A 23491-nucleotide genomic window follows, 5' to 3' on the forward strand; every position below is an offset into this window, starting at 1 on the left:
TACGATATTTGTAGAATCTATCCTACATGGCAAACACAGAACAGATTTTTCAGAATATTGAAGATATCCACGTTAACATTTTCCTGGATAAGTTTAACCCGGACAAATATCTTTCGACAAAAGTATTAATTACAATTTTGGGTTTAAAACTTTTCTAAAATAGAAATAAAGCTTTAAAATTTACCTTATAGTTAAACGTGACAAGCGGAAATTACGCCTGCTTCCATTATTGTTTTGTAAATTTGAGGGAATTTCCAAAGGGGAATCCCTGGATTTAGATATGCTTTGCCCTTGATTGGCTATCTTTATCACGTGGGTACTTTTACTTTCGTTTCTTGAACATAGTCTACTTGGCTAAGGTGAGAAAAACTGGCGTTCGCGTTCAGTAACTTTATATTTTTTACAATACAGTATACCTATATATACACCATTGTTTTATGATAGTCTCTTTTTCTTCTTTAAACAAGATGTTATCAGAACATACACCTTGCGATTTAAGACATATCAATCTAAATTGTTGTCATGAAACCGGGTCACGGGATCACGACGGGTGTGCTTCATCAGGTCATGCGTTCGTGTAGGCCTGCAACACGCTGCACGTCACAGTCGTTGTCAACACAGTAAATCAACGATCAATATGTCAGTCGAATTTTTATGTACAACAAATTTTACATCCCCTATTCATCATTTTTCAAATACTCCTAGATATTAATTGTGAGGCCTAATATATTGATGTTAATTATGAAATTTTGCAATGCTGGCATTCCATATTTCATATTAATTAAACTTTGATAATTTGATAAACATTTTGAGAAATCTTTCTTTTTTCTCTTCTTTTCATCATACATATATCAATTATATATTTGATATTACACAAAATTAAATTATATAAATACACGTGTATATATATACATGTCTCATAATTTCATAATATGCTGTTAAAACTTTTGGTTATTATGTTATATGTTAATGAAAATAATTTGGTCTTAATTTGTATACAGTCACTGTGGTAGGCTTACTATATATGGTAATATTTGAAGTATTCTATATATCTTATTGGTACAGTAAGCTCATTATGAATACATTGAAAATTCCATACCTTGTGCATACAATTATAGGCCCTGAAAGAAGACACAATGTACTTTGTACAACTTTAATAGACCTCGATATGAATTTGGATTTTCATTCACAATATTAATTCACACATAATTATATTTAGAGCATAGTGGGTTTTTTTGTAAAATGTGTGTAATACTTCAATTCATAAATTAATGTTCTATTTTTCTATTTATATACAACTTCAAGATTCCTTGATTGTAGGGCATTTTGAATGAAATGATTAATTTGACAAATAAGAAACAATTGAGTTTCTGTTTGACATGGCCATATTTCCTTCCTTCTGTCAAAGTCATTTCCTATATTATCTGTTGGGTTTCTCCTTCCATCAGAATTTTTCAGCATACATGTATTTGGAAAAATTAACGTAAGTGATATGTTTGGTACACACATATAAGCAACTTAAAAGACTGGTGTGTGACTACATTCATATCGAATGAGGAAGGAATCTTCATGCACATCTCTCAAATAATTTGCTTGAGGGAATCGTGGATTTTACAATATTCCAATCATAGATCAGAAAGGCATTAGGATTCACAGCAGAGGAATACACTAATTAAATGAAAAATTAATTATGTTCAGTAATTTACTTTTTGAATTAATTTACTGTACTAAGTTACTAAATGATATTCAAATGAATTATGACTTGATTACAAGACCTATTCATCCAATGGGCTGATCCACAAGCGTGAAGATATAATGAGTGATATGATTATTCTGAAACGAGGACGGGGTGATTCCTGTTGTAGATCTGTATCTCGCTGAGAAAATATCTGTCGCAATATTTTTCAAGAGAGCTACAGATCTGCAACTATTAAATTAATTAATAATATTAGTGATCAGTGCAAAAATCAACTTGTACTCAGTAAGATTTTTTAAAGATACAACAGGAGGTTGTTTTGATCCTTTGATAAATAGATTTATAGACTATAATTATATGAAGCTGTGGGATTAAAGGGAGACTACCCTGTTTTTCTAGAGAGTATACTTATTGATTATGGTGTACAGGAAAATGTGCTCCATGTTTCACCACTGTGGTCAGTATTTATAGATAGTTTAGCACAGTGAAAAAAAAAGCATGGAGTCAAAACTTGTGGGACAGGATTAGCAGTCGTAAGAATGATGAAAGTCAGATAATCATCAGGCATTACCCGCACTGTTAGAGATCATCCCTTGTCTTGTGCAGGAGGATACAGAAACTTAACCAATCAAAGAGTTCAAATTGTCTGAGTGAAATGATGGATTATTCTACCATGAAGGGTGCATATAGAGCATAGGAAAATAGGATTGGTATGCTGTACTGTAAATTGAAAAGTAATCTAGTAAATTAGCATGTATAACTAATGTACAGGTATTAAAGCAATACTAGCTGTCATTAGCATGTATAACTAATGTACGGGTGTTAAAGCAATACTAGCTGTCATTAGCATGTATAACTAATGTACGGGTGTTAAAGCAATACTAGCTGTCATTAGCATGTATAACTAATGTACAGGTGTTAAAGCAATACTAGATCTGTCATTAGCATGTATAACTAATGTACAGGTGTTAAAGCAATACTAGCTGTCATTAGCATGTATAACTAGTGTACAGGTGTTAAAGCAATACTAGCTGTCATTAGCATGTATAACTAGTGTACAGGTGTTAAAGCAATACTAGCTGTCATTAGCATGTATAACTAGTGTACGGGTGTTAAAGCAATACTAGCTGTCATTAGCATGTATAACTAATGTACGGGTGTTAAAGCAATACTAGCTGTCATTAGCATGTATAACTAGTGTACAGGTGTTAAAGCAATACTAGCTGTCATTAGCATGTATAACTAATGTACGGGTGTTAAAGCAATACTAGCTGTCATTAGCATGTATAACTAATGTACGGGTGTTAAAGCAATACTAGCTGTCATTAGCATGTATAACTAATGTACGGGTGTTAAAGCAATACTAGCTGTCATTAGCATGTATAACTAATGTACAGGTGTTAAAGCAATACTAGATCTGTCATTAGCATGTATAACTAATGTACAGGTGTTAAAGCAATACTAGCTGTCATTAGCATGTATAACTAATGTACGGGTGTTAAAGCAATACTAGCTGACATTAGCATGTATAACTAATGTACGGGTGTTAAAGCAATACTAGCTGTCATTAGCATGTATAACTAATGTACGGGTGTTAAAGCAATACTAGCTGTCATTAGCATGTATAACTAATGTACAGGTGTTAAAGCAATACTAGCTGTCATTAGCATGTATAACTAATGTACAGGTGTTAAAGCAATACTAGATCTGTCATTAGCATGTATAACTAGTGTACAGGTGTTAAAGCAATACTAGCTGTCATTAGCATGTATAACTAATGTACAGGTGTTAAAGCAATACTAGCTGTCATTAGCATGTATAACTAATGTACAGGTGTTAAATCAATACTAGCTGTCATTAGCATGTATAACTAATGTACAGGTGTTAAAGCAATACTAGCTGTCATTAACATGTATAACTAATGTACGGGTGTTAAAGCAATACTAGATGTCATTAGCATGTATAACTAATGTACAGGTGTTAAAGCAATACTAGCTGTCATTAGCATGTATAACTAATGTACGGGTGTTAAAGCAATACTAGCTGTCATTAGCATGTATAACTAGTGTACAGGTGTTAAAGCAATACTAGCTGTCATTAGCATGTATAACTAGTGTACAGGTGTTAAAGCAATACTAGCTGTCATTAGCATGTATAACTAGTGTACAGGTGTTAAAGCAATACTAGATCTGTCATTAGCATGTATAACTAGTGTACAGGTGTTAAAGCAATACTAGCTGTCATTAGCATGTATAACTAGTGTACAGGTGTTAAAGCAATACTAGCTGTCATTAGCATGTATAACTAATGTACGGGTGTTAAAGCAATACTAGCTGTCATTAGCATGTATAACTAATGTACAGGTGTTAAAGCAATACTAGATCTGTCATTAGCATGTATAACTAGTGTACAGGTGTTAAAGCAATACTAGCTGTCATTAGCATGTATAACTAATGTACAGGTGTTAAAGCAATACTAGCTGTCATTAGCATGTATAACTAATGTACAGGTGTTAAAGCAATACTAGCTGTCATTAGCATGTATAACTAATGTACGGGTGTTAAAGCAATACTAGCTGTCATTAGCATGTATAACTAATGTACGGGTGTTAAAGCAATACTAGCTGTCATTAGCATGTATAACTAATGTACAGGTGTTAAAGCAATACTAGCTGTCATTAGCATGTATAACTAATGTACGGGTGTTAAAGCAATACTAGCTGTCATTAGCATGTATAACTAGTGTACGGGTGTTAAAGCAATACTAGCTGTCATTAGCATGTATAACTAGTGTACGGGTGTTAAAGCAATACTAGCTGTCATTAGCATGTATAACTAATGTACAGGTGTTAAAGCAATATTAGCTGTCATTAGCATGTATAACTAATGTACGGGTGTTAAAGCAATACTAGATCTGTCATTTTGGTGTTGAAATTTTTTGTTGCAAATTTGAGATTTACTATTTTAATGACAGAAAAATAAGGTTTTTTAGTTAATGATATTTGTGTTAGAAAACCTATCCAGAGGCTCTGAATGAAGTAAAATTACATTATTGTCTTCCCGTACAAAACTTGATTTCTATATGTGATGCTATATATTCAATAGAACTGAAATCTTTATTGTGATAAAATCTTCAATTTTAATAGTTTTAATTTTATCAATCATGACTGGTTAGTTACATACAAAACTATCATAATAGCACAATTTTACCACAATTTCAAATAAAATTTTCAGATTTATAGAGCTAATATTACTTAAATTAGTTAGAAATAGATTAATTGATTGACTGATGTTTTCCGCCACACTCAACAATTTTTCAGTTATTTGGTGGCGCCCAGTGTTTATTGGTGGAATAGAGACCCAGATATGAGTTTAGGAGGAGACCACCGACCTTCCGAAAGTAAACTGGGAAACTTTCTCACTTACCGGGGCGAGCGGAATTCGAACCCGCGCCGACCAGATGTGAGAGGCCATGTGATTTAGAGCACGATGCTCTAACCACTCGGCCACAAAGGCCTATAATATGGCTCTAGTGTTGTGGACTTGAACCAAGAGGTACAAATGTAGATAGAGCTTAGAATCTGGTAAAGGTTCAGCGCATATATAATTTTTATATCGGACCTTGCATCCTCTTATTGGACCAATGCTTTTAGGTATCTAGTGTTGTTGGAACCCAGTGCTCTTTGCACATGTGTGTGCGTGCATGCATGCATGCATGTGTGTATTGATAAATAATACCAATTGCTTCAAATACTTGTGGTATTGCTTGTAATATATTTCATGTGAATTACAGTATATGATTGTCCGTTTGCAGATGAAGGTGACCCATCTGATGTGGTTGGTGCAGTATGCCCTACTGACAGTAGTGGGGCGAATCTTGTGCCCCGTCATTAGGCTGATATTCAGCCTGATTTACAGGACCTCCTCCAAAGTCGTGGACCCCATTGACAGCCCATTATGTCTCATGTCAGCTGTTGAATTGGCAAAGAAAATTCGATCACGCGAGGTACTAATAGCTTAAGACATGTTTGTCAAATAATAGCGTAACATAGTACATGACTGTATGCACTTCAGGGAGTACTGTATTCCGAAGAGTTGTATAACTCGAGGACAATAAAGGAATGAAAAAATCGAAATTGTTGCTTACTAAAGGACTGGTTTGATATAAGTGGTTTATGAAAGGTGACAATAATGAACAGTGATCAATCTCATAACTCCTATAAACAATACAAAATAGATAGTTGGGCAAACACAAACTCCTGGACACACCAGAGATGAGAACAGGTGCCTAGGAGGAGTAAGCATCCCCTGTCGACCGGTCACACCCACCATGAGCCCCATATCCCGATCAGGTAAACAGAGTTATCTGTAGTCAAAATCAATGTGCCAAGAACGGCCTAACAACCAGTATGAAACAAGTTAGACAGCATTTGACCCAATGATAGATTGTATTAGCAAACCAGATCAATATAACGAACAGAGAATTTGCGAAATACTGACTTTAAACAAGGCTGTTGAAACCCCTGCACCATCAACTTGTTTGTCAGTAATCTGCCTTGATTTAAAAACTGATCATGCGCAGAACAAGCTCTTGCGGTATCGAATCAGTTGAGAGCTATAAACACCATATGCAGGTGATAATGGACTATTGCTATATATTATATAATCATGCAAAATGTTCATGTGAATTTCACAATAACAGCAATTCATATGAAATTCACCTGTGAGGGTATCTCAAAACATTGAAAAAGAGGAAATTTACAGTTTAACTGAAGTTTATGGATTTCCATGCAAAAAGTCACAAGTTTGTGATAGGCTTAGTGTTTTATGCATTTTTTTGTACGTCACTGTGGAGAAATTAATGCAGGCTTATATATAGAGAGGACAAAACTTTTCTTTCTAGATCACTGCAGAGAAAGTAATGCAGACTTATATAGAGAGAGCAAAACTTGTGAATAGGGACTGTAACTTCATTGTTGCAGAAAGGTTCGATGAAGCTTTGCAAGAAGCCCAAAATGTGGACAGAATTCTTGACAGCAGAACGAAAGTACAGAAATACTCCCCAGAAAATGCCCCATTCCTAGGTGTACCAACTTCCATTAAAGAGGCCTTTGCACTGAAAGGTAAACACTGCTCTATTCATATGTTTATTGATACAAGATCAGAGACACCACCTAAAGCGAAATCTCCTGTCACAAATACACTAGTAACTGACCTTCACCTATGACCTTTAGACCATTAAGAATTAATCTTGAGAATCACTTCCCCACTTGCTGAAATTGAACCCGCAATGTTGAAAAGAATTCATTAAAGATGTCCATTGCAGTATTCTATTCATTTTTTTTTTAACTCTTTGAGAGGTTCTAGAATGTGTGAAATGTATAATTCTCAGAGAAAGTGTAGCTTACTATTATATTGAGGATTAAAGCAGGAGACATTACCAGACTTGAGAGTGATATAGGGAATAATGGTCAGGGGCGGATCCAGGAATTGTGGTTACGGGGGACACCACTTTATGAGGCAGTGGGTCCTGGATTTTACAGATTTTATGGGGCTTGAAACATTTCTCCTATTAAGTCATTTGTACTATTTTCTATCATTTTAATAAGGTGAAATTAATAAAATGACCCAAATTTTAAGGGGTTTTTCAAAAAAAATTAAGTTCTCCCAATAAAGTAATTCAAGAAATCAAAGGATTGTGTCATTTATTTCTCTGGGAGTGGAAAAAATTATTGCTTCTTTTATTGTTTATTACATTTTCCAAAACAAGATACCGTTATTTACCTTAAATTTGAAAATTTTAGGGGGGGGGGGGGCACACTTCGGCTGCGCCCCCCCTCTAAATCCGCCACTGATGGTGAACTGTGACAAAATGTTTAATTTAAAACTATATATTCACCATTATAAATGTAAACCACCTCCTGCATAATTTTAAATTGTGTAAGCTGTGACTTGTAAGAATAAAACCAGAAACATATGGAAGTTGAAATACAGTTAAACTTCGTTATCTCAAACACTGATATCTCGAATACCATGGATATATCGAAGTGATTCGGAAGTCCCAACCACTTATGCTTTATTAATATTAAGTATTTTATCCTCGGATATCTCAAAGTTTTTTGTTGGTCCCATCGAGTTCGAGATAATGAGGTTTGACTGTAAATGAAATTCCCTGAAGTCTTCTAAAATGAGAATAATTTGATGTACTACTGTTTCTCTCCTGATGGATTGTATATTACAGGGATGCCCCAGACGTCGGGATTAGTGATAGTGAAGGATTACAAGGCTACGGAGGATGCTCCTGTTGTCAGACGATTACGACAGGCGGGAATGATCCCATACATGGTGACAAATGTTAGTGAACTGTGCATGTGGTATGAATCAGCTAACAGACTAAATGGGCGAACTTGTAATCCATACGATACTGCTCGCATCGTAGGTGGGAGCTCAGGTAATTATTTACGTATGGCTGTCTAATTTACATATGGTGACTGGGTCTTGAGTGGTCTGCTGGGTTAGGCTCGCAATGCAAAGGTCACCATTTTGACTCCCAGTGTGGTCATTTCCATTATTTATTCTTCGACGAGTCCGTCCACCCAGCTGTACAGTAAAACGCGCTTACTGCCAAGTTCTAGGGACGAACAATTTTGAGTCGTTATAAATGTGAATTCATTTTATCCAATAAATTAATGATATGTTTCAAAACTACCGAGAATGAAAATCACTTCGTTGTAAGAGTGAATTCATCATAATATTAAGTGTGTTCGCTGTAAGTGTTTGTGGTACTCTTGTGGAATTCAAGTAATCGTGTCAAATCAGTTTGTCAGAGTGATGTGAAATCTTTATCATTTAAATCACAGAGATAATCAAACAAGGAAGGATGGATAGGAGTTGAAATTTCTACTTTAAACTTTAAAAGGGTTTGCAAAGGATTAAATTTGTGGCAGAAGGATTGTTTGATTGAAATGCTCTATATCTGCACGATTTTATCAGTCCTGTTTCATCTAAAATATAGTCAATGTTTATACTCCCACACTTGTTTCAGTTTTGTAATTTCTGACATAAATACAGTGTAATAGAAACTTAGACCTGTGTCCAATTCAAGTGTAAATTCATTGAGATTTTGTTTATGTTTTTCCACACAGAGCACCCATTTTCAAAGAAGTTTATATTCATGTACCTGAGATTTATATAACAATTTAGTCTCTAATTGGACAATGATTCACAATTATGCTCTTTCATCTCTCAATGTCTGTGTGATGAGTATTTGCGTATTTCAAGTGCAAAAAAGTCATATACATGTATTTCCAATCTAATTAGCATTACACTTTTTTCATGTTTTTATCACTAGAAGACATAAATATTTACTGATTTGACGTAATGTTCAATTAGTGTCACTGATCTTGTGTAGACACCAATAATAAACACAAGTAGTTCATGCAAATAAATCAAAAATAGATCTTTAAGTGCAAAAAAGGTTAGAATTCAGGAGTACTGATTGGTACGACCGTTTTTCTTTTCATAAATTTCCTTCAAAGTAGAAATCATCGTTGCATACCACAGGTTATTGCTTCATTCTGTTTCACACGTGGTTTGCGTCGATGAGTATAAATTAGATAATGATAATATATTTCTAAAAGAATTGACAATACTCTAAAACTTTTTGATGAACCACTTGAGAGGAACGCTAAATTTAGGTGCCGGAATCATCACCAGTTTTCGAATCTCTTCATTATGAATTTAGTACAACTTCTCTCTGAATCATTTTTTTATTTTTGGATGAAATTGCTGTGAAAACGTGAATGCATGTAATTCCAGCTGACAATGAATAATAATGGTTCAAAACGGGAATTTTTTCATCAGTTTTGTCTGTTAAGGGTTAATCATCTACATGATGTGTTCGTGTATTACAAATCTGACATGCAATTGTACTAAGGGGCTGAAGCTCGTTAATTAGTCATGATTTCCCTTTAAAAGTTAGAATATAACACTGGGGTAAACAGAATTGTGGGTGGACGGTGATTTTGTGAATTAGGTTATGATTCACAGGAGGTTAATATACCCAAGGTTTAATTATAGTGTCGTTCTACATGTCAATGATCCATGTTTCGAAATATACATTAAAGATATCACGTTGCCAGGTAGCTGTCAGTTATTTAATCAACTCGTCGTTTTTAAATATAGAGTTTTTGTGTGGGTTGCTTCCATAGTGTAATCCATTACCTATTTTTTAAAACCTGAAAGTGAAGTTATTGATCAGACATTTTTACACAGTGTCAGATGTTTAGTAGTTTGTTTGAAAGAAGAAAAGTTGTACTCTGGATGACAGTGAATTTATAACTGCATGATTAGATTGATACAAACTCCAGAAGTTTTAATACCCTAGGTGTAATTCCTAGATATATTTACAGTGTATTTAACAGGGAGGGTGGGGGTGGGGGGCATATGTTTCATTTTTATTATGCTGAGAATCATCCTGGACAGACATACCTGTATCTGATTCAGACAGGTGAAATAGTTTTTAAAGTCAGATTTTATTTTGTAATTGTTCCCACACTTTACATATATTAGATTCACATAATGATCAAGACCAGGTGGATTTTATCAGAAGGACTGGTATATCCAGTGGTCCGTGACGAGGAGGATTTTATCAGAAGGACTGGTATATCCAGGGGTCCGTGATGAGGAGGATTTTATCAGAAGGACTGGTAATATCCAGTGGTCCGTGTTTGCCCAACTCTCTATTTTGTATTGCTTAGAGGAGTTATGAGATTGATCACTGTTTGTTATCTTCACCTTTCATTTGTCATGTTTGGTATTTATTTCAATCAAACTTCAAACAGATTTGTTTGTGAACTGTATAACTTTTTTTAGGTGGGGAGGGGTGTGCCATTGCCTCAGGGGCCGCTGTGATTGGTCTGGGGTCAGATATCGGAGGAAGTATCAGGATGCCCAGCTTTTTCAATGGAATATTCGGCCACAAACCATCAGTTGGTAAAGTTTAATACAGTTTAATACAGTATCAATTTGATGAAGTATATATAGTTTTGAATTTAAAAATGCAATAATTGCACAGGAAAAAAAAATATATACTCCAGCATTTTGATATCAAATTGTTGGCTTTGAATGAATCTCTTTCTCTCTCTCTCTCTCTCTCTCTCTCTCTCTCTCTCTCTCTCTCAGTTGTAAGAAACATGTGAGTAATATTTTTATATAAGCATATTTTTGGATATTTATTCAGAAAGATTATTTTCTGTTAGGATTAGTACATTTTAGATATTTTAGTGTACTTACATGCAGTAAATATTAGCCATTATGTATGAGAGGTTTTTTTTTGTGTTGGTAGGATTGGTTCCAAACGAAGACCAGTTTCCCTTGCCAACTGGCAAAGATATGGAGCTACTGACCACTGGACCCATGTGCAGATATTCTACTGACCTTTTACCGCTTCTCAAGGTCATGTCAGGACCAGAGGCTCAGCTAGCCAGATTGGATGAAAAGGCAATTTCAGTATACATATGTACAGAATTGCTTCCTTAGTCATTAGCAGATTTGTAATAGATTTAGTTATATAGCTGTAGAAAACAATGTCTCCTGAATCTGACTGAAATTTGTTAATTGTAGGTGGATATTATGAAACTGAAATTTTTTACAATGTTTGACGACGGCGGCAGTGTTCTAGTCAGTCATGTGGAACCAGAAATCAAACAAGCACAGCTCAGGGTGAGTTTATTTCTGTAAATGAGTGCGATCAAATGTAGCACATTTCTCAACACTGAAATCAAATAGACTATTAGTGCATTTCTTAAATTAGTGCAGTTTGAAATTAGATGTGTATAGCTTTTGTTTTTGTATAGCTTTTGTTTTTGTATATCAATTGTTTCCCCCCACTGTGAACTGCACATGTAACAGGAGTGTCTATGAGACTATATAGACACCATTGCTTTGTCTGTGAATTCTGGTTTTGGAAATTTAGAACTCCAATTGAAGAGACTTTGAGTATGTTCTCTGTGATATATTTTTGTTATACTTCTACTTGTGTAGACTTTTCTATACCTATTCCTGGAATATATAATACATTATATATACATATATATATATATATAGAGAGAGAGAGAGAGAGGCACTGATCTTTTTAGATCCGACACTTTAAGAAAGTATGGTGTTGTTGGGTTTGTGCTTTTATAATTCCAATGTTATTTATCACAATTGTTTTGAATGGGCAAAAATAAAGCGAAACGAGAATTTACACATCAATAAATCCAAAAACTTATGTATACATACAGCCTGAAAACAAATAACTAGTAAAGGGAAACAATTCAAATTCCCCTGGTCACAGGTCAGTTATAACCGGGTGTAATTAATATAGTACATGAAAATATCAACAAAGGGATTGGAATGATTTTTTATCATTTAAAACAAACTGGGTCAGTTCTTTTTTTTTTAATGTTTTGCTCTTAAGAAATTACATGAGGAATGGCTTGGTTTCTTTCATAGATAAAAATTATAAAACACGTGCTATTGTTGTGTATACTGGTGTGCATATATTAATTGTAGTTTCACTAACATTGATTTGCAAGCACTTCAAATTGAAACACTTCAACTATGATAATAATGAGTATAAAAGCAGGAAATATTTTTCTTCAGCATTTGAAAGGAGCTTTAAAAGGGTGTGTGAAGCTCTTTTAATGATACTTGAAATGATGCCATTGCCAGAACAAATTTGATGAAGGCAGGAAAGACACATGGTTTTTACATTAGTGTGTCATACACTGCACCATGATCACTCCTAAACAAGGCAGCATAAGGGGCGTGATGAACCAGCATTTTGAAATTTGACCACCTGGCATGCATCTTATAGAACAGCAGCAGTTTAAAAATATTTATTCCTCAAATAATGAAAAAAACTTTTTAAAGGAAAAAAACACAAAAAAATTCATTTAAAATAATTGAGAGCTTGTATCACATTTTCGATGGCATGCTGTATGCTTTATACATGTACTTCATATGAGGAATGAACCACCTTAATTGGGTTTCTGGTCTCACCTGACATATAACAGGGTTTCTGGTCTCACCTCGTATACTCGCATGTGCATGTCGTTTGGACCCACACTGCTTTGTTCACCCCCCCCCCCCCTCACTTTTTTTAAAGTGCAAAGCAAAACTGATATGATACATTTTGTGAAAATTCGTGGATTTTTTTATCTATTGTATCTTATTCTATTTCTCTATTATACTTAGCAGTTTTACTGTCATTTATAGAATTGTTCAAGTCTTATTCAAATACCTTTTTATAATGTCAGAACAAGGGCAGATCCAGAAGGAAGGAGGGGGGGGGGATTCAGGGGTCTGGACCCCCTCCCCCCTTTGCGGACCAAAACGTTTAAGAGCTATTCAATTTTAATGAGTTTTGAGTCAAAATGATATGATAGGTGGATACTTACATGTACCTGTTATTGCATCATTTAAATTTATCAACACTAGTATATCATTTAATTCTAGGATAAATATACACGTATATATTTACGATATTTTCGTCAGATACAAGTATCACTTAAGAATTCTTAGAAAGTATATGTAACATAAAAGATTTGTTTAAGAAGTAGACAGTTTGAAAATGAAAAAGAAATGCCAGGAAATGCTCAGATAGCAGGATTTTGCACCGTTTACCCCAGAGCTTCTGTGGGTCTAGGTGGCACCCAGACCCCGAGGCTTACTGGGAGTAACCTTTAAACAGCTCTTATTTTATTCCATCGCGAAATAAGGTCTGAGTATGGCAATTGAAATGACTAGAACTTTGGAAACAAGTAGTAAATAAACTAAACTTTATCTTGTATAGAAAACTGTCCCAAAATCCCCCTAAAGATGTTATGTACACCAGCAAAAGGGTGTACATAGAATAGGGTGGAGGTTGTGAAAAGTACGTGAAAGATCAAGTGCTAGACCACCCCCCCCCCCTTTCACAAATCCCTGGATCCCCCTCTGCAGAACATCCCAGACTTGTACAGTAAAACAGTGTATGGTCAGTAAAAAGACCACATTCCTCCCTTGCACTACAGTGTCAGGAGTTTACTGATAAGTTATCAAGTGGTGTATGGGTTATAGGGATTCTAAATATTTCTTTAGCAATAGAGGGGGGGGGGTGTCAAAAGACAAGTGAAAGGCAATCAGAAAAAAAGTTTAAAAAGTATACTACTGAGGGTTGTCCAAAAGCTTCAAGGAAAGTGGGGTTTTGCCAATTTAAATGGTTGTGAGATTTACACACTCACTAGAATATTTGTTATGAAATTGCTAGTCTGAATAAGTTGGTTTTGAATGTTGCAAACTTTGTAATTTAGTTTTTGAATTCAAACAGGTGAAAATTAGATGAAATTCGTGTTCTAGAACAGTTATACAGCATGAAAGCCGGATATGCTCATATTTGAACAAGTAAAAAAAAAAAACCAAACTCGTTATAACGAGTTACATATCTCGTTATATTGACTTAGTATCTCATTATAATGAGTTAGTATCTCGTTATAACGAGTTATTTATCTCGTTATAATGAGTTAGTATCTCGTTATAGCGAGTTATTTATCGCGTTATAATGAGTTAGTATCTCATTATAATGAGTGAGTATTTCGTTATAACGAGTTAGTATATCATTATAACGAATTAGTATCTTCTTATAACAAGTAAATCATTTCGTTATAACGAGTTAATTATCTCGTTATAATGAATTAATATCTCGTTATAACAAGTTAGTTATCTTCTTATAACGAATTAGTATTCGTTATAACAAGATACAAACTCGTTATAACGAGATATTAAATCGTTATACCGAGATAACTAACTCGTTATAACGAGTTAGATTTTTGGTCAGCAAACATTTGAAATAATTAAATTCAGACTTCAGCAGGGCTGTATCATATTGTAAAACTGTTTAATAAAAGCACAAAATGACATTGACACCCCCCCCCCCCCCGAAAACCCCCAGATACAATAGAATCCATGATTGTATAGTGAACATTAAAAACAAAATGAAGATGTGGATCAGAGGGGTTGAGTTCAAACCGTCTGGTGGGTAGAAGTATACTAGGGCGCGCCTGATCGTCATAACCAAACGTCTGGCGGGTAGAAGTATACTAGGGCGCGCCTGATCGTCACAATCAAAATGTGTTCAGCAGTTGACCTAGTTCTCGTGTTTCAATAAGGATCTGAGTAATAATTACATTCTCAATTGAGAGGGCGTGGTATGTGTCACGCGGATACATTCATTGTCAACAACAGGGCACTGATCGCTCTCATGTGTTCATAACATAAGTTTCAACTGAGAATATTTCTGATTTGTTGTTGTTGTTTTTTTGTTTACTAATTTTCGCACACATGTTTTATCACGATCACGTATATTTGAATTAATAAATAACAAACTTCCGGGTAACAGAGAGTTAGGTAACTCGCATTACTTTGTGCGACGTATGAGGTCCACTGTCCTTTTACAATGTATCTTGTTTACAACAAGCGCAATGTTTAAATAGGAAATAAGACTTTTTTAAATGAATAAATAAATTATTTAATTTTTTTTTTCTTTTTGTATTTTTGCAATTCCCTGTGGTGTATAAAAGACACATGTTTTTATAGCAAAATGTAAATGAAAAGTCATCCGTAGACTACAACGAAAATAAATTTTTCCTTAATTGAAATATTAGATATGAACATTCATTAAAATTCAAAATATCTGCACTTTTCCCCATTTTTTTTTTTTTTTTTCTTGTCCGTTACTAGGAAAATCATGTGAAATACACCATGAAGCTGCTCAGCATAATTAAATTAGACGGCTTCAAAATTAGTTTGATTCTAAAATTTATATGAAAAATGCATTGCATTTAAATTCTATGTAAGTCCTGTATGAAAGACAGACATGTACTAATTAAGAGTAGATAAAGAACTACTCTAATAAAGTGTTTTATATATTGCATATTTCAATAACTGTAGAACTGTAGCTCTCTGTGGGAATTTTGATGGGGGGGGGGGGGGGGGGGGGGGGCACAGAGCTATAGATCCACCCCTTATAGAAACCTTCGATTTACAGAGCGAGTTTTTCTGCACATGATTCTAGTCTTGTACATTTATCACAGTATTTTTAATTCGCTGTCTCAAAATATTAACATTTAAGAATTCCTAACATATTTTCCCACTAGATTTGTGTCAAGGCATACTTTAAACCTGAATTTTCTATCAAAGACTTCTTCAAACGGATCATTCACGCCAGCATGAAAAGTCGCCTCATTACGTAGCTATGTTACTGTGCAGGTAGATGTACATGTGAGTTACCGGTCGATTCCAACACCCGTGATTTTTCAATACTTGCGCTCTGTGGTTACAAATAACCCTGCCTGTGATAACCGTTTTAACATATCAGATATTTCGGATGAAAGCATTTAGGTTCATTCAAAAATATGGCTCATATAGAATTGAATATTATATAAAAGTTACGGTTACTCCATACAATACACTGTAGTTGAATTGCTTTTCAACACTCAAGAAATTTTATTTTATGTGTAGAGTAGTTACTTTCATGTATGTTTTAAAAGACATCATAGAGGCAGGAGAGTCGCATTGGAAAGGACAATTCATTGGATAATCGTCACGGGGTTCGAATTGACGGGCAACCTGCGTATAGTATACGTATACAGATGTATCATGACTACGTCACACGGGAGAACTGTTTTGAAGCTATCTATAAGAGTTTTCAATTCGAGTAGGGTTTTGATGAAGTTTTAGTATGTCTTGACGCAAGTGTAAGCGAGAAAATGTGTTAGTAGTTGGGTTTTTTTTTTACTAAGTGTTTGAAGCGACAATTTCTATATATGCTGATGTACTCGACATGAATGTGTGCAGAAAATCAAACGTTTTTCATAGGGGATTAATGTGTAGATCTCAGGTCTATAGGAAGTAAATAGATAGATTATAATGAATACAATGACCCCCCCCCCTCCCCCTGAGATCTACAATTCTGTATTTATTAGACTGCATGAAAAACCCATAATAATGAGATATACCTCCAATGTATACGATCTTTTCATTTTGGAATGCCAGTAATACATTTATGAATAACTTAATTGAATCTTTAATTTTGTTGCCAAAAATTGAATTCAGTGAAAATTGCTCTATATTATATATTTCAGTAATAACACCATTATTTAATTATTTCAAGCACTTTTTAACCTCAAAACAGGTACATGAATATGTGATTTTGATGATTAAATAATTATTGTCTTGCAAGACAATGATTCTTCCTTATATATTTCTTTACACTAAAAGCTGTTATCTAATGTAGTTTTATTTCTAGGTTTCTCTTGTTTTTGTACAAAATAAATGTTTTTATTAGTTATTGATATGTATTCCTATGCCATTGAGAGATTTTGAGAAAAAATGGTTGCCATCACTTTCACAGCTAACGCCCCTTTAAGTTTTAAGTTCCGGAGTGCTGCACAGAAATACATTGTTAAGTTATGTGGTATGTTTTCAATAAGTTACCTAATCATGTCTAAGTACTATTTACTATGCTATGTCAGAGTGTCAAGACAAACTGTTTAAAATTTATTAAAATGAAATTAAATAATAATAATAATTAAAAAAACCCCACAGAATAGATAAATGAATTAAAGACTCACCTCTTCGTATGCCCATTTGTATAAATCAGGTTCTTCACAGTAAAATTTTGCTGATTCCAATGTTTTCTAAATTGAATAAGAAAGAGAAAGTACAAAATATAATACATTTGTAACATGTGTATGTGAAGACACCTACTTGAAATGAACCTATATAAATGAGTTAAGAGATCAGACAAAGATTTGGTCAAATGCTTACAAAAGCAGTTTTAGAATATGAAAGGCAATATTTTTCCGTTGTATGTATAGGGATAAGTGTCGTAGATATGGAATAAACTGGGGGGATCCCGCAGATAGTATAATACTTAGCGAGTGTGAGTGTCCCAAAATAAGGTTGGGCCATTTGATAACGTATTTCATGAACCCTTTGTTTTCAACTGACACAATGCTTTTCAAATTGTTTACGTTTAGGAAATATGTCGATTTAATGCACCACGTGATCTCGTATGATTAATCTCGTGTCTTTTCATGTAGTCTGTTTAATGATATTTAGTCTTAGTGGGTTTAAATTGTTTACACACTTCTTACAGAGAAATAATTCGTCATGCCTATTCACAACTTACCTACATGTATATATATAAGTAAATATCCACTCACATAATCGTGTAAGAAAATTCAGAACGCCGAAGCTGAAGATAACTCAACTGGTTTCATTGATTCATGTTTAGGTACACATGTATGTTGTTGTTTTTTAAACAAAAGCGCCAAATCATATAAATTTACGCTAAAAGATGATTGTGACGTCATAATATAATGTATTATGTATATAAGTATTACGGGAAATACAGAAAAAACACAGCCGACTTTCAGTCTGTGCAAAATGTAAAATATACAATATTTACAATAGTAATGATAACTTATATTAGACAGACATGTTTGTTTACATAGCAGTTGACTTCTGACCTCTGTGTTAACAAGCAAATAAAACAGTTTTATAATGTGGGGAAATGTTTCAGAATTATATAAAGTTCTACTTTTTTATGTAGCGTTTAATGCAGGTTTGTATCCTCGAATAAACAGCTTTTTCAGTTACATGTATAGGGATAAATGTCGTATGTAATTGGTCTTCTTTTCTCGTTAGAGTCATATACCGATCCCATTGCCCTATTTTTGGTAGCGCTTTCATCAAAGAGGCTCGGTTTACAAAGGATGTTGTATTTCGAAATTTGTTCCACGGAGTTTCTATGCCTCATCATTTCTTCGATGCAAAAATTATCCATTGATCAAAGTATGATTATAGTATAATCCAATGAAACAACACACATATACATGTACTGACAAACCTCTCTTTAAAAACTACCAAGACATTTATATAATGATTTATATTATAATTTATACAGGTATCACATAATTGTCCAATCAAAATGAACTTAGTCAATTGTAGTTCCATATATTTAAAGAAATATTTTTTTTCCTTGCGCGATTTTTCTCATTTCCTCTTCTTCTTTTCTCTTAATTTTAGTACCCCTGATGAGGAAACTTTGTGTAATTTGTAGAAATAATCAAGTGTATACAAAGGAACTACTTGCTGTTGGTAGCTGAGGCTACTTCCTGAGGTGCACTCCGGTTGTTTACACACATGTGAAAAACACGTGGATTTGAGGGTAGTCTTGTTTGTGGGTAATTTTTTTTCGAAAATGCCGCGTAGGGTGTTGTTTTTCTGGTGTCGGCAGACGAGATAGGTAACATAGAACGTGTCTGACTGCGTTATTCGGCATCAATTTTGTAAACTGATTTTTAATGATTTTTTCCCCTCTATAGTAATATATAGTGAAAATAATTACCGGTGTGATACCTTTACAAGAAACACGCGACTGACATTTTTTTTTTTTTCAATCATTTTTCACCTCCTTGGTATGAAGAGTTCTTGAATGATTTCTAATAGAGTTTTAATTTTACTCCGTAGTGATATTACTAAACTTTGTATCCGGGTTATTCAGTGGTTAAATCATCTTACTATACTGTCCATCAAATAATGCAAGGGTCCAGGGTTCGATCTGCGATTGATCCAAATTTTTTTCTTTCCTTCTTTACTAAGATATATCAGTAAATGTTTATATATACAACCTTAATCTTCTATAATACCCAAGAGCTTACTTTACATTATTACTTGCCACAACCAGGAACTGTGAAAATATGCTAACTCTAAAACAAACCTAGTAATAAACCCACAAGTTTTTTTTTCTTTATATGAACATGATACGACGATGCCCAAAAATGGCAAAATGTCACGGAAAATTATATATCATTGAGTAACATCGTGTGTGACCTTAAACGTCATCGATCAAGTGCACAAAAGATATGAAAAATAAACAGATAAAATTACCAAGTCCGCACTGAAGAAGTTCATAACCAGGAAAGATAAATTGTCATTAGCCATATGGGGGTGGGGGGGGATAAATTCCATGATTGGAGGAGTGAATCGAACAACTGAAAAATCCATAATCCACACGTCCCGGAGCAACCTGGACTTGAACAAACCTTTGAGATACATTTGTCCCACAGACACTTATCATATATATATATATATATATATATATATATATATATATATATATATACTTATCATATATATATATATATATATATATATATACATGTGTATATATATATATATATAGAGAGAGAGAGAGGGGGGGGGATAAATCTCCAATATAATCTTCTAGAGTGTTCTACGTGACATGACGGATATTATGTGATTGAAATCCAACTGATCATCAATTTATATATGGTAAAAAAAAAAATGTCTTCCCTGTAAATAAACTATTCACAGGAAGAAGATTTTTTTTTTATCATGTATATTTTTTAAAAATGTCTTGAGAAGCTTCTGTTTAATGTTGATCATTTCACAGGTCTGATTTTTGTTCCTTCGTGGGCCTGCTCCTTTAGGGTGGCCTTTGACCTCTTACCCTCTCTTCCTGAACCCATGCATCAGAGCAAAACGTAATTGTTATGAAACCATGAATAGTTATGAAAAATCATGGGGAAATGTTTCAATGCATGGCAGTTCCCTGACCGATGAACATTTCTACGCACAGCAAACGTGACGTGATGTAATAAAGTAAGTTATAAATCAAAATAGGACATATCGGAGAAATTAAGAACACTAAATTAGTTACTCACTCTTCCCCCGCGAAAAGCGATAGTGATGTGTACATGTATCACCTAAAATGGTCTCCAAAAGACCAACTAATTGAAAAAAATAATAATAACTGTTATGCATTCTATTATGATTGAACAAACTTCATTATCGTATCCCATTTACGGCTTTTCGAGCCCAATTATTCTGGGGAGATTTGTTTGAACATCCCACTCTATATACATGTACATGTATTTCCTAATTTTCTCCCCTTCCCCGTTCCTTCATTATACCCCCCCCCCCCCCCGAACGAAGTTCTGGGGGTATATAGGAATAACTCTGACCTTGACCCTTGACCTTAAGGTCAAAATTAAAGGTTTTTTTTTTTTTTTTTTACAATGGATTCGTGTCCGGGCCATAACTTCTTTGTTCTTTGACATAGGCATACCATATTTGACACATACGTGTATCACCGTGAGAGGATGTGTCAGGTACCTTCATGACCTATATGACCTTGAACTTTGACCTCAAGGTCAAAATTGATTATAGGGTTTTGACATAGTCATACCATAATACATGGGTGTACCACCATGAGACTATGTGTCATGTACATTCATGACTTCTTTATGACCTTGACCTTTGATCTCAAGGTCAAAAGTATAGGTTTATACCATGGATATGTGTTCGGACTATATCTTCCATCTTCTTCTACAAAGGCATATCATATTTTTACACTCAGGAAAGAGGTAATTTATACCTATTAACAACACCCTTTGTGAGATTGGGGTAAGCGGGGGGTATTCTTAGTGAACATTGCTCACAGTACCTCTTGTTTGAACAACTTTGAACCCCCCCCCCCCCCCCTAAAAATGCAGGTACACGTACTTAGTGTCAAATGTTGGTTGATATTGGTTAAATGGTTTCAGACAAGAAGTCAAAAACAACGACAACATAGGAAGGGCAATGTTCGATCAAAAAAAAAAAAAAAAAAAAAGACACCCCCCCCCCCCAAACAACCCCACCGTGATACTCGTTTGTTCATATCGTGACCGGCTCGGGTAGGATCTCGATAGGGGTTTTAAATTTTTATGTTAGAGAGATTCAAAATCTTCTCAAAAGCTGGACAATGCTACAGGATGCTAGTGTAATACTATTCTCTTTAGAGAAGTCGAGAGGCATAGCTTGTCGATGAAGGCTATGCCTCTCGACTTCTCTAAAGAGAATAGTGTAATACTAGAACATGCTGATGTACTGCATGCAGATGTAGGTTCGTGTTAACCATGAAGTTGAAAACAGAGAAGGGACATAATTCCGAAAAGAAATTTCGCTATAGGAAAAAAATTGTTTCTTGAGAATACGTACAGTATATATCAGTTTGATATGCCAGGATCTTCATGTCCAATCACAGCTAAAGACTTGTGTGCAAACGATATTGATTTTTATATATGTATTTATTTTCACTTTGTGTAAATGGAATAGACATGTTCTTCTCTATAGGCGGAAGGATGTTTGTCGTCATCAAGCTTCCGTTTTTTGTCACTGTCCTTTGTACATATTTTATATTACAATGCCTTTGTTAAAATATACCACACAGCATATTTTTTTCTGAAACTTTTGTGTGAATGTGTCCAAGGTTTATTTGTTGAGTTTAAGGAAAATTTACAGCTGTTGTTCTGTGTTTATTATAGGTCGTTCGTTATCTCCGGGATACACTAGGGGTGCAAGTGGAGGAACTGAAATTAAGTAAAGTGAAGTATTCTTTTGAAATGTGGGCTGCAAAAATGGCGCTGTCAGGAGGAACGGACTTCGCGACCTATATGGCGAATTTTGACGGTCGCGTTAATTGTCTTGTGGAGCTGCTGAAATGGTTACTGGGACGTTCACATCATACACTGCCAGCCATCGGACTAGGGCTGACCCAAGGCCTCACGGCTTTAACACCACATACCAATAGGAAAAATGTACAAATTCTTAGCAAATTAGACGAGGAACTTAAACACGTTTTAGGAAGTAATGGGGTCTTGCTATACCCTACCCATCCTAAGGTGGCCCCTTATCATAACGAGCCTATATTTTATCCTTTTAATTTTGCCTATACCGGACTATTTAATGCTTTGGCTTACCCCGTTACCCAATGTCCGCTAGGGTTAAACTCGGAGGGTTTGCCACTGGGCATACAGATTGCATCCACCCCCATGAACGACCGGTGCTCTATCGCGGTCGCAGTGTTTCTGGAAAGAGTTTTTGGCGGTTGGATTCCGCCGGGATGTGATGGGAAAAGATAAAGATAGAAATGTTAAATTGAACAGTACGTAGTTTATTTATGATTGATTGTCAAATTGCATTTAGGTTTATTTCAAAAAGCGAGTTTTGTTCCGGATTTACATTTTTTTAATCTGATGTGAGACAAGATTTTCACAAAGACTTGCTTTGATCAGTCTAAGACAAGACTTGGAGAACAGAGCATACTGCAGCATTAAGTGGTGAATGAAATACTCTATAATTATCAATGGCATACTCGTGGAATTTTGATTTAGTGTTTGGAAGGTAGACTTTGTTAGATATATTCGAATTTAATGGTACGTCCATAAATTAAAAATTAGACCCCCTCCTTTCTTCCCCTCGAATGTTACGGATTAAACGAAAGAATGACGGGAAACAAAAAGGGTGTCGAAATTTAAAATGTGTTCTGTGTTTATTTTTAGATTAGATTGTAGTTCTGTAAAATTCTGTTTTTGTCCCCTTTGTTAATGAACTAATTTTAAAACAGGGCTACTTGTTATATTTAGCATGGCTATGTATGTAACTCTTTAAGTGGTAGTTAATGTCATGGGCTGATTCGATAACGGGGAAATAATGGGGGTTATTTTTTTTTTAGTTTTTAGCAGTCTCGCGTTTGATTGATTTCTTGAGATGATAGCATTAGTCCCGTATATGTATTAATTAATTTATTGATCAGAATTATTTGTGTGTTTGAAATGAATTAAACTGAAATAATGACTTTTCGTTTGTGTCTATATTATCGAGCACGAATCATTTACAGAGATAAAGAGATCGTTTTATG

At 34.6% G+C, this 23491-nt stretch overlaps 2 protein-coding genes across 20 annotated transcripts in view; one reads left to right on the forward strand and one right to left on the reverse strand.

The window, feature by feature from the left end:
- Positions 1–23491, reverse strand: part of LOC125674859 (tumor necrosis factor alpha-induced protein 3-like) — a 50176-nt gene that overhangs the window by 7453 nt on the left and 19232 nt on the right. For 5 of the 16 annotated variants that reach the window (XM_048912183.2, XM_056158424.1, XM_056158422.1 and 2 more), the window contains exon 2: positions 17352–17417. In XM_048912183.2, the coding sequence (XP_048768140.1) occupies positions 17352–17417 (66 nt within the window). Of the gene's footprint in view, positions 1–184; positions 319–1099; positions 1122–17351; positions 17418–17547; positions 18406–19305; positions 19333–21789; positions 21833–23491 lie in introns of those variants that run through there. The other 11 variants (XM_048912182.2, XM_048912179.2, XM_056158419.1 and 8 more) reach the window with 9 other exon arrangements.
- Positions 297–23427, forward strand: LOC125674861 (fatty-acid amide hydrolase 2-A-like). Of its 4 annotated transcripts, XM_048912217.2 has the most exons (9): positions 1502–2406; positions 5016–5250; positions 5510–5701; positions 6599–6818; positions 7937–8146; positions 10570–10689; positions 11042–11196; positions 11320–11418; positions 22116–23427. In XM_048912217.2, exons 3-9 carry the CDS (start codon positions 5510–5512, stop codon positions 22710–22712), a joined length of 1593 nt encoding a protein of 530 aa, XP_048768174.2. In that variant the 5' UTR covers positions 1502–2406; positions 5016–5250; the 3' UTR covers positions 22713–23427. The 4 variants fall into 4 exon arrangements, with proteins under 4 accessions (XP_048768175.2, XP_048768178.2, XP_048768174.2 ...); XM_048912218.2 differs by lacking the exons at positions 1502–2406; positions 5016–5250 and adding an exon at positions 297–359; XM_048912221.2 differs by lacking the exons at positions 1502–2406; positions 5016–5250 and adding an exon at positions 350–1483.

The sequence above is a fragment of the Ostrea edulis genome, chromosome 3 (assembly GCF_947568905.1).
Source record: "Ostrea edulis chromosome 3, xbOstEdul1.1, whole genome shotgun sequence".
NCBI classification, from domain to species: Eukaryota; Metazoa; Mollusca; class Bivalvia; order Ostreida; family Ostreidae; genus Ostrea; species Ostrea edulis.

Excerpts from the sequence above, each read along its gene's own strand:
- LOC125674861 (XM_048912218.2), top strand. The coding sequence starts at position 5,510 with ATGAAGGTGACCCATCTGATGTGGTTGGTGCAGTATGCCCTACTGACA. Across the intron at positions 6,819-7,936 it reads AGAGGCCTTTGCACTGAAAG|GGATGCCCCAGACGTCGGGA; the intron begins GTAAACACTGCT and ends TGTATATTACAG. Across the intron at positions 11,197-11,319 it reads TAGCCAGATTGGATGAAAAG|GTGGATATTATGAAACTGAA; the intron begins GCAATTTCAGTA and ends TGTTAATTGTAG.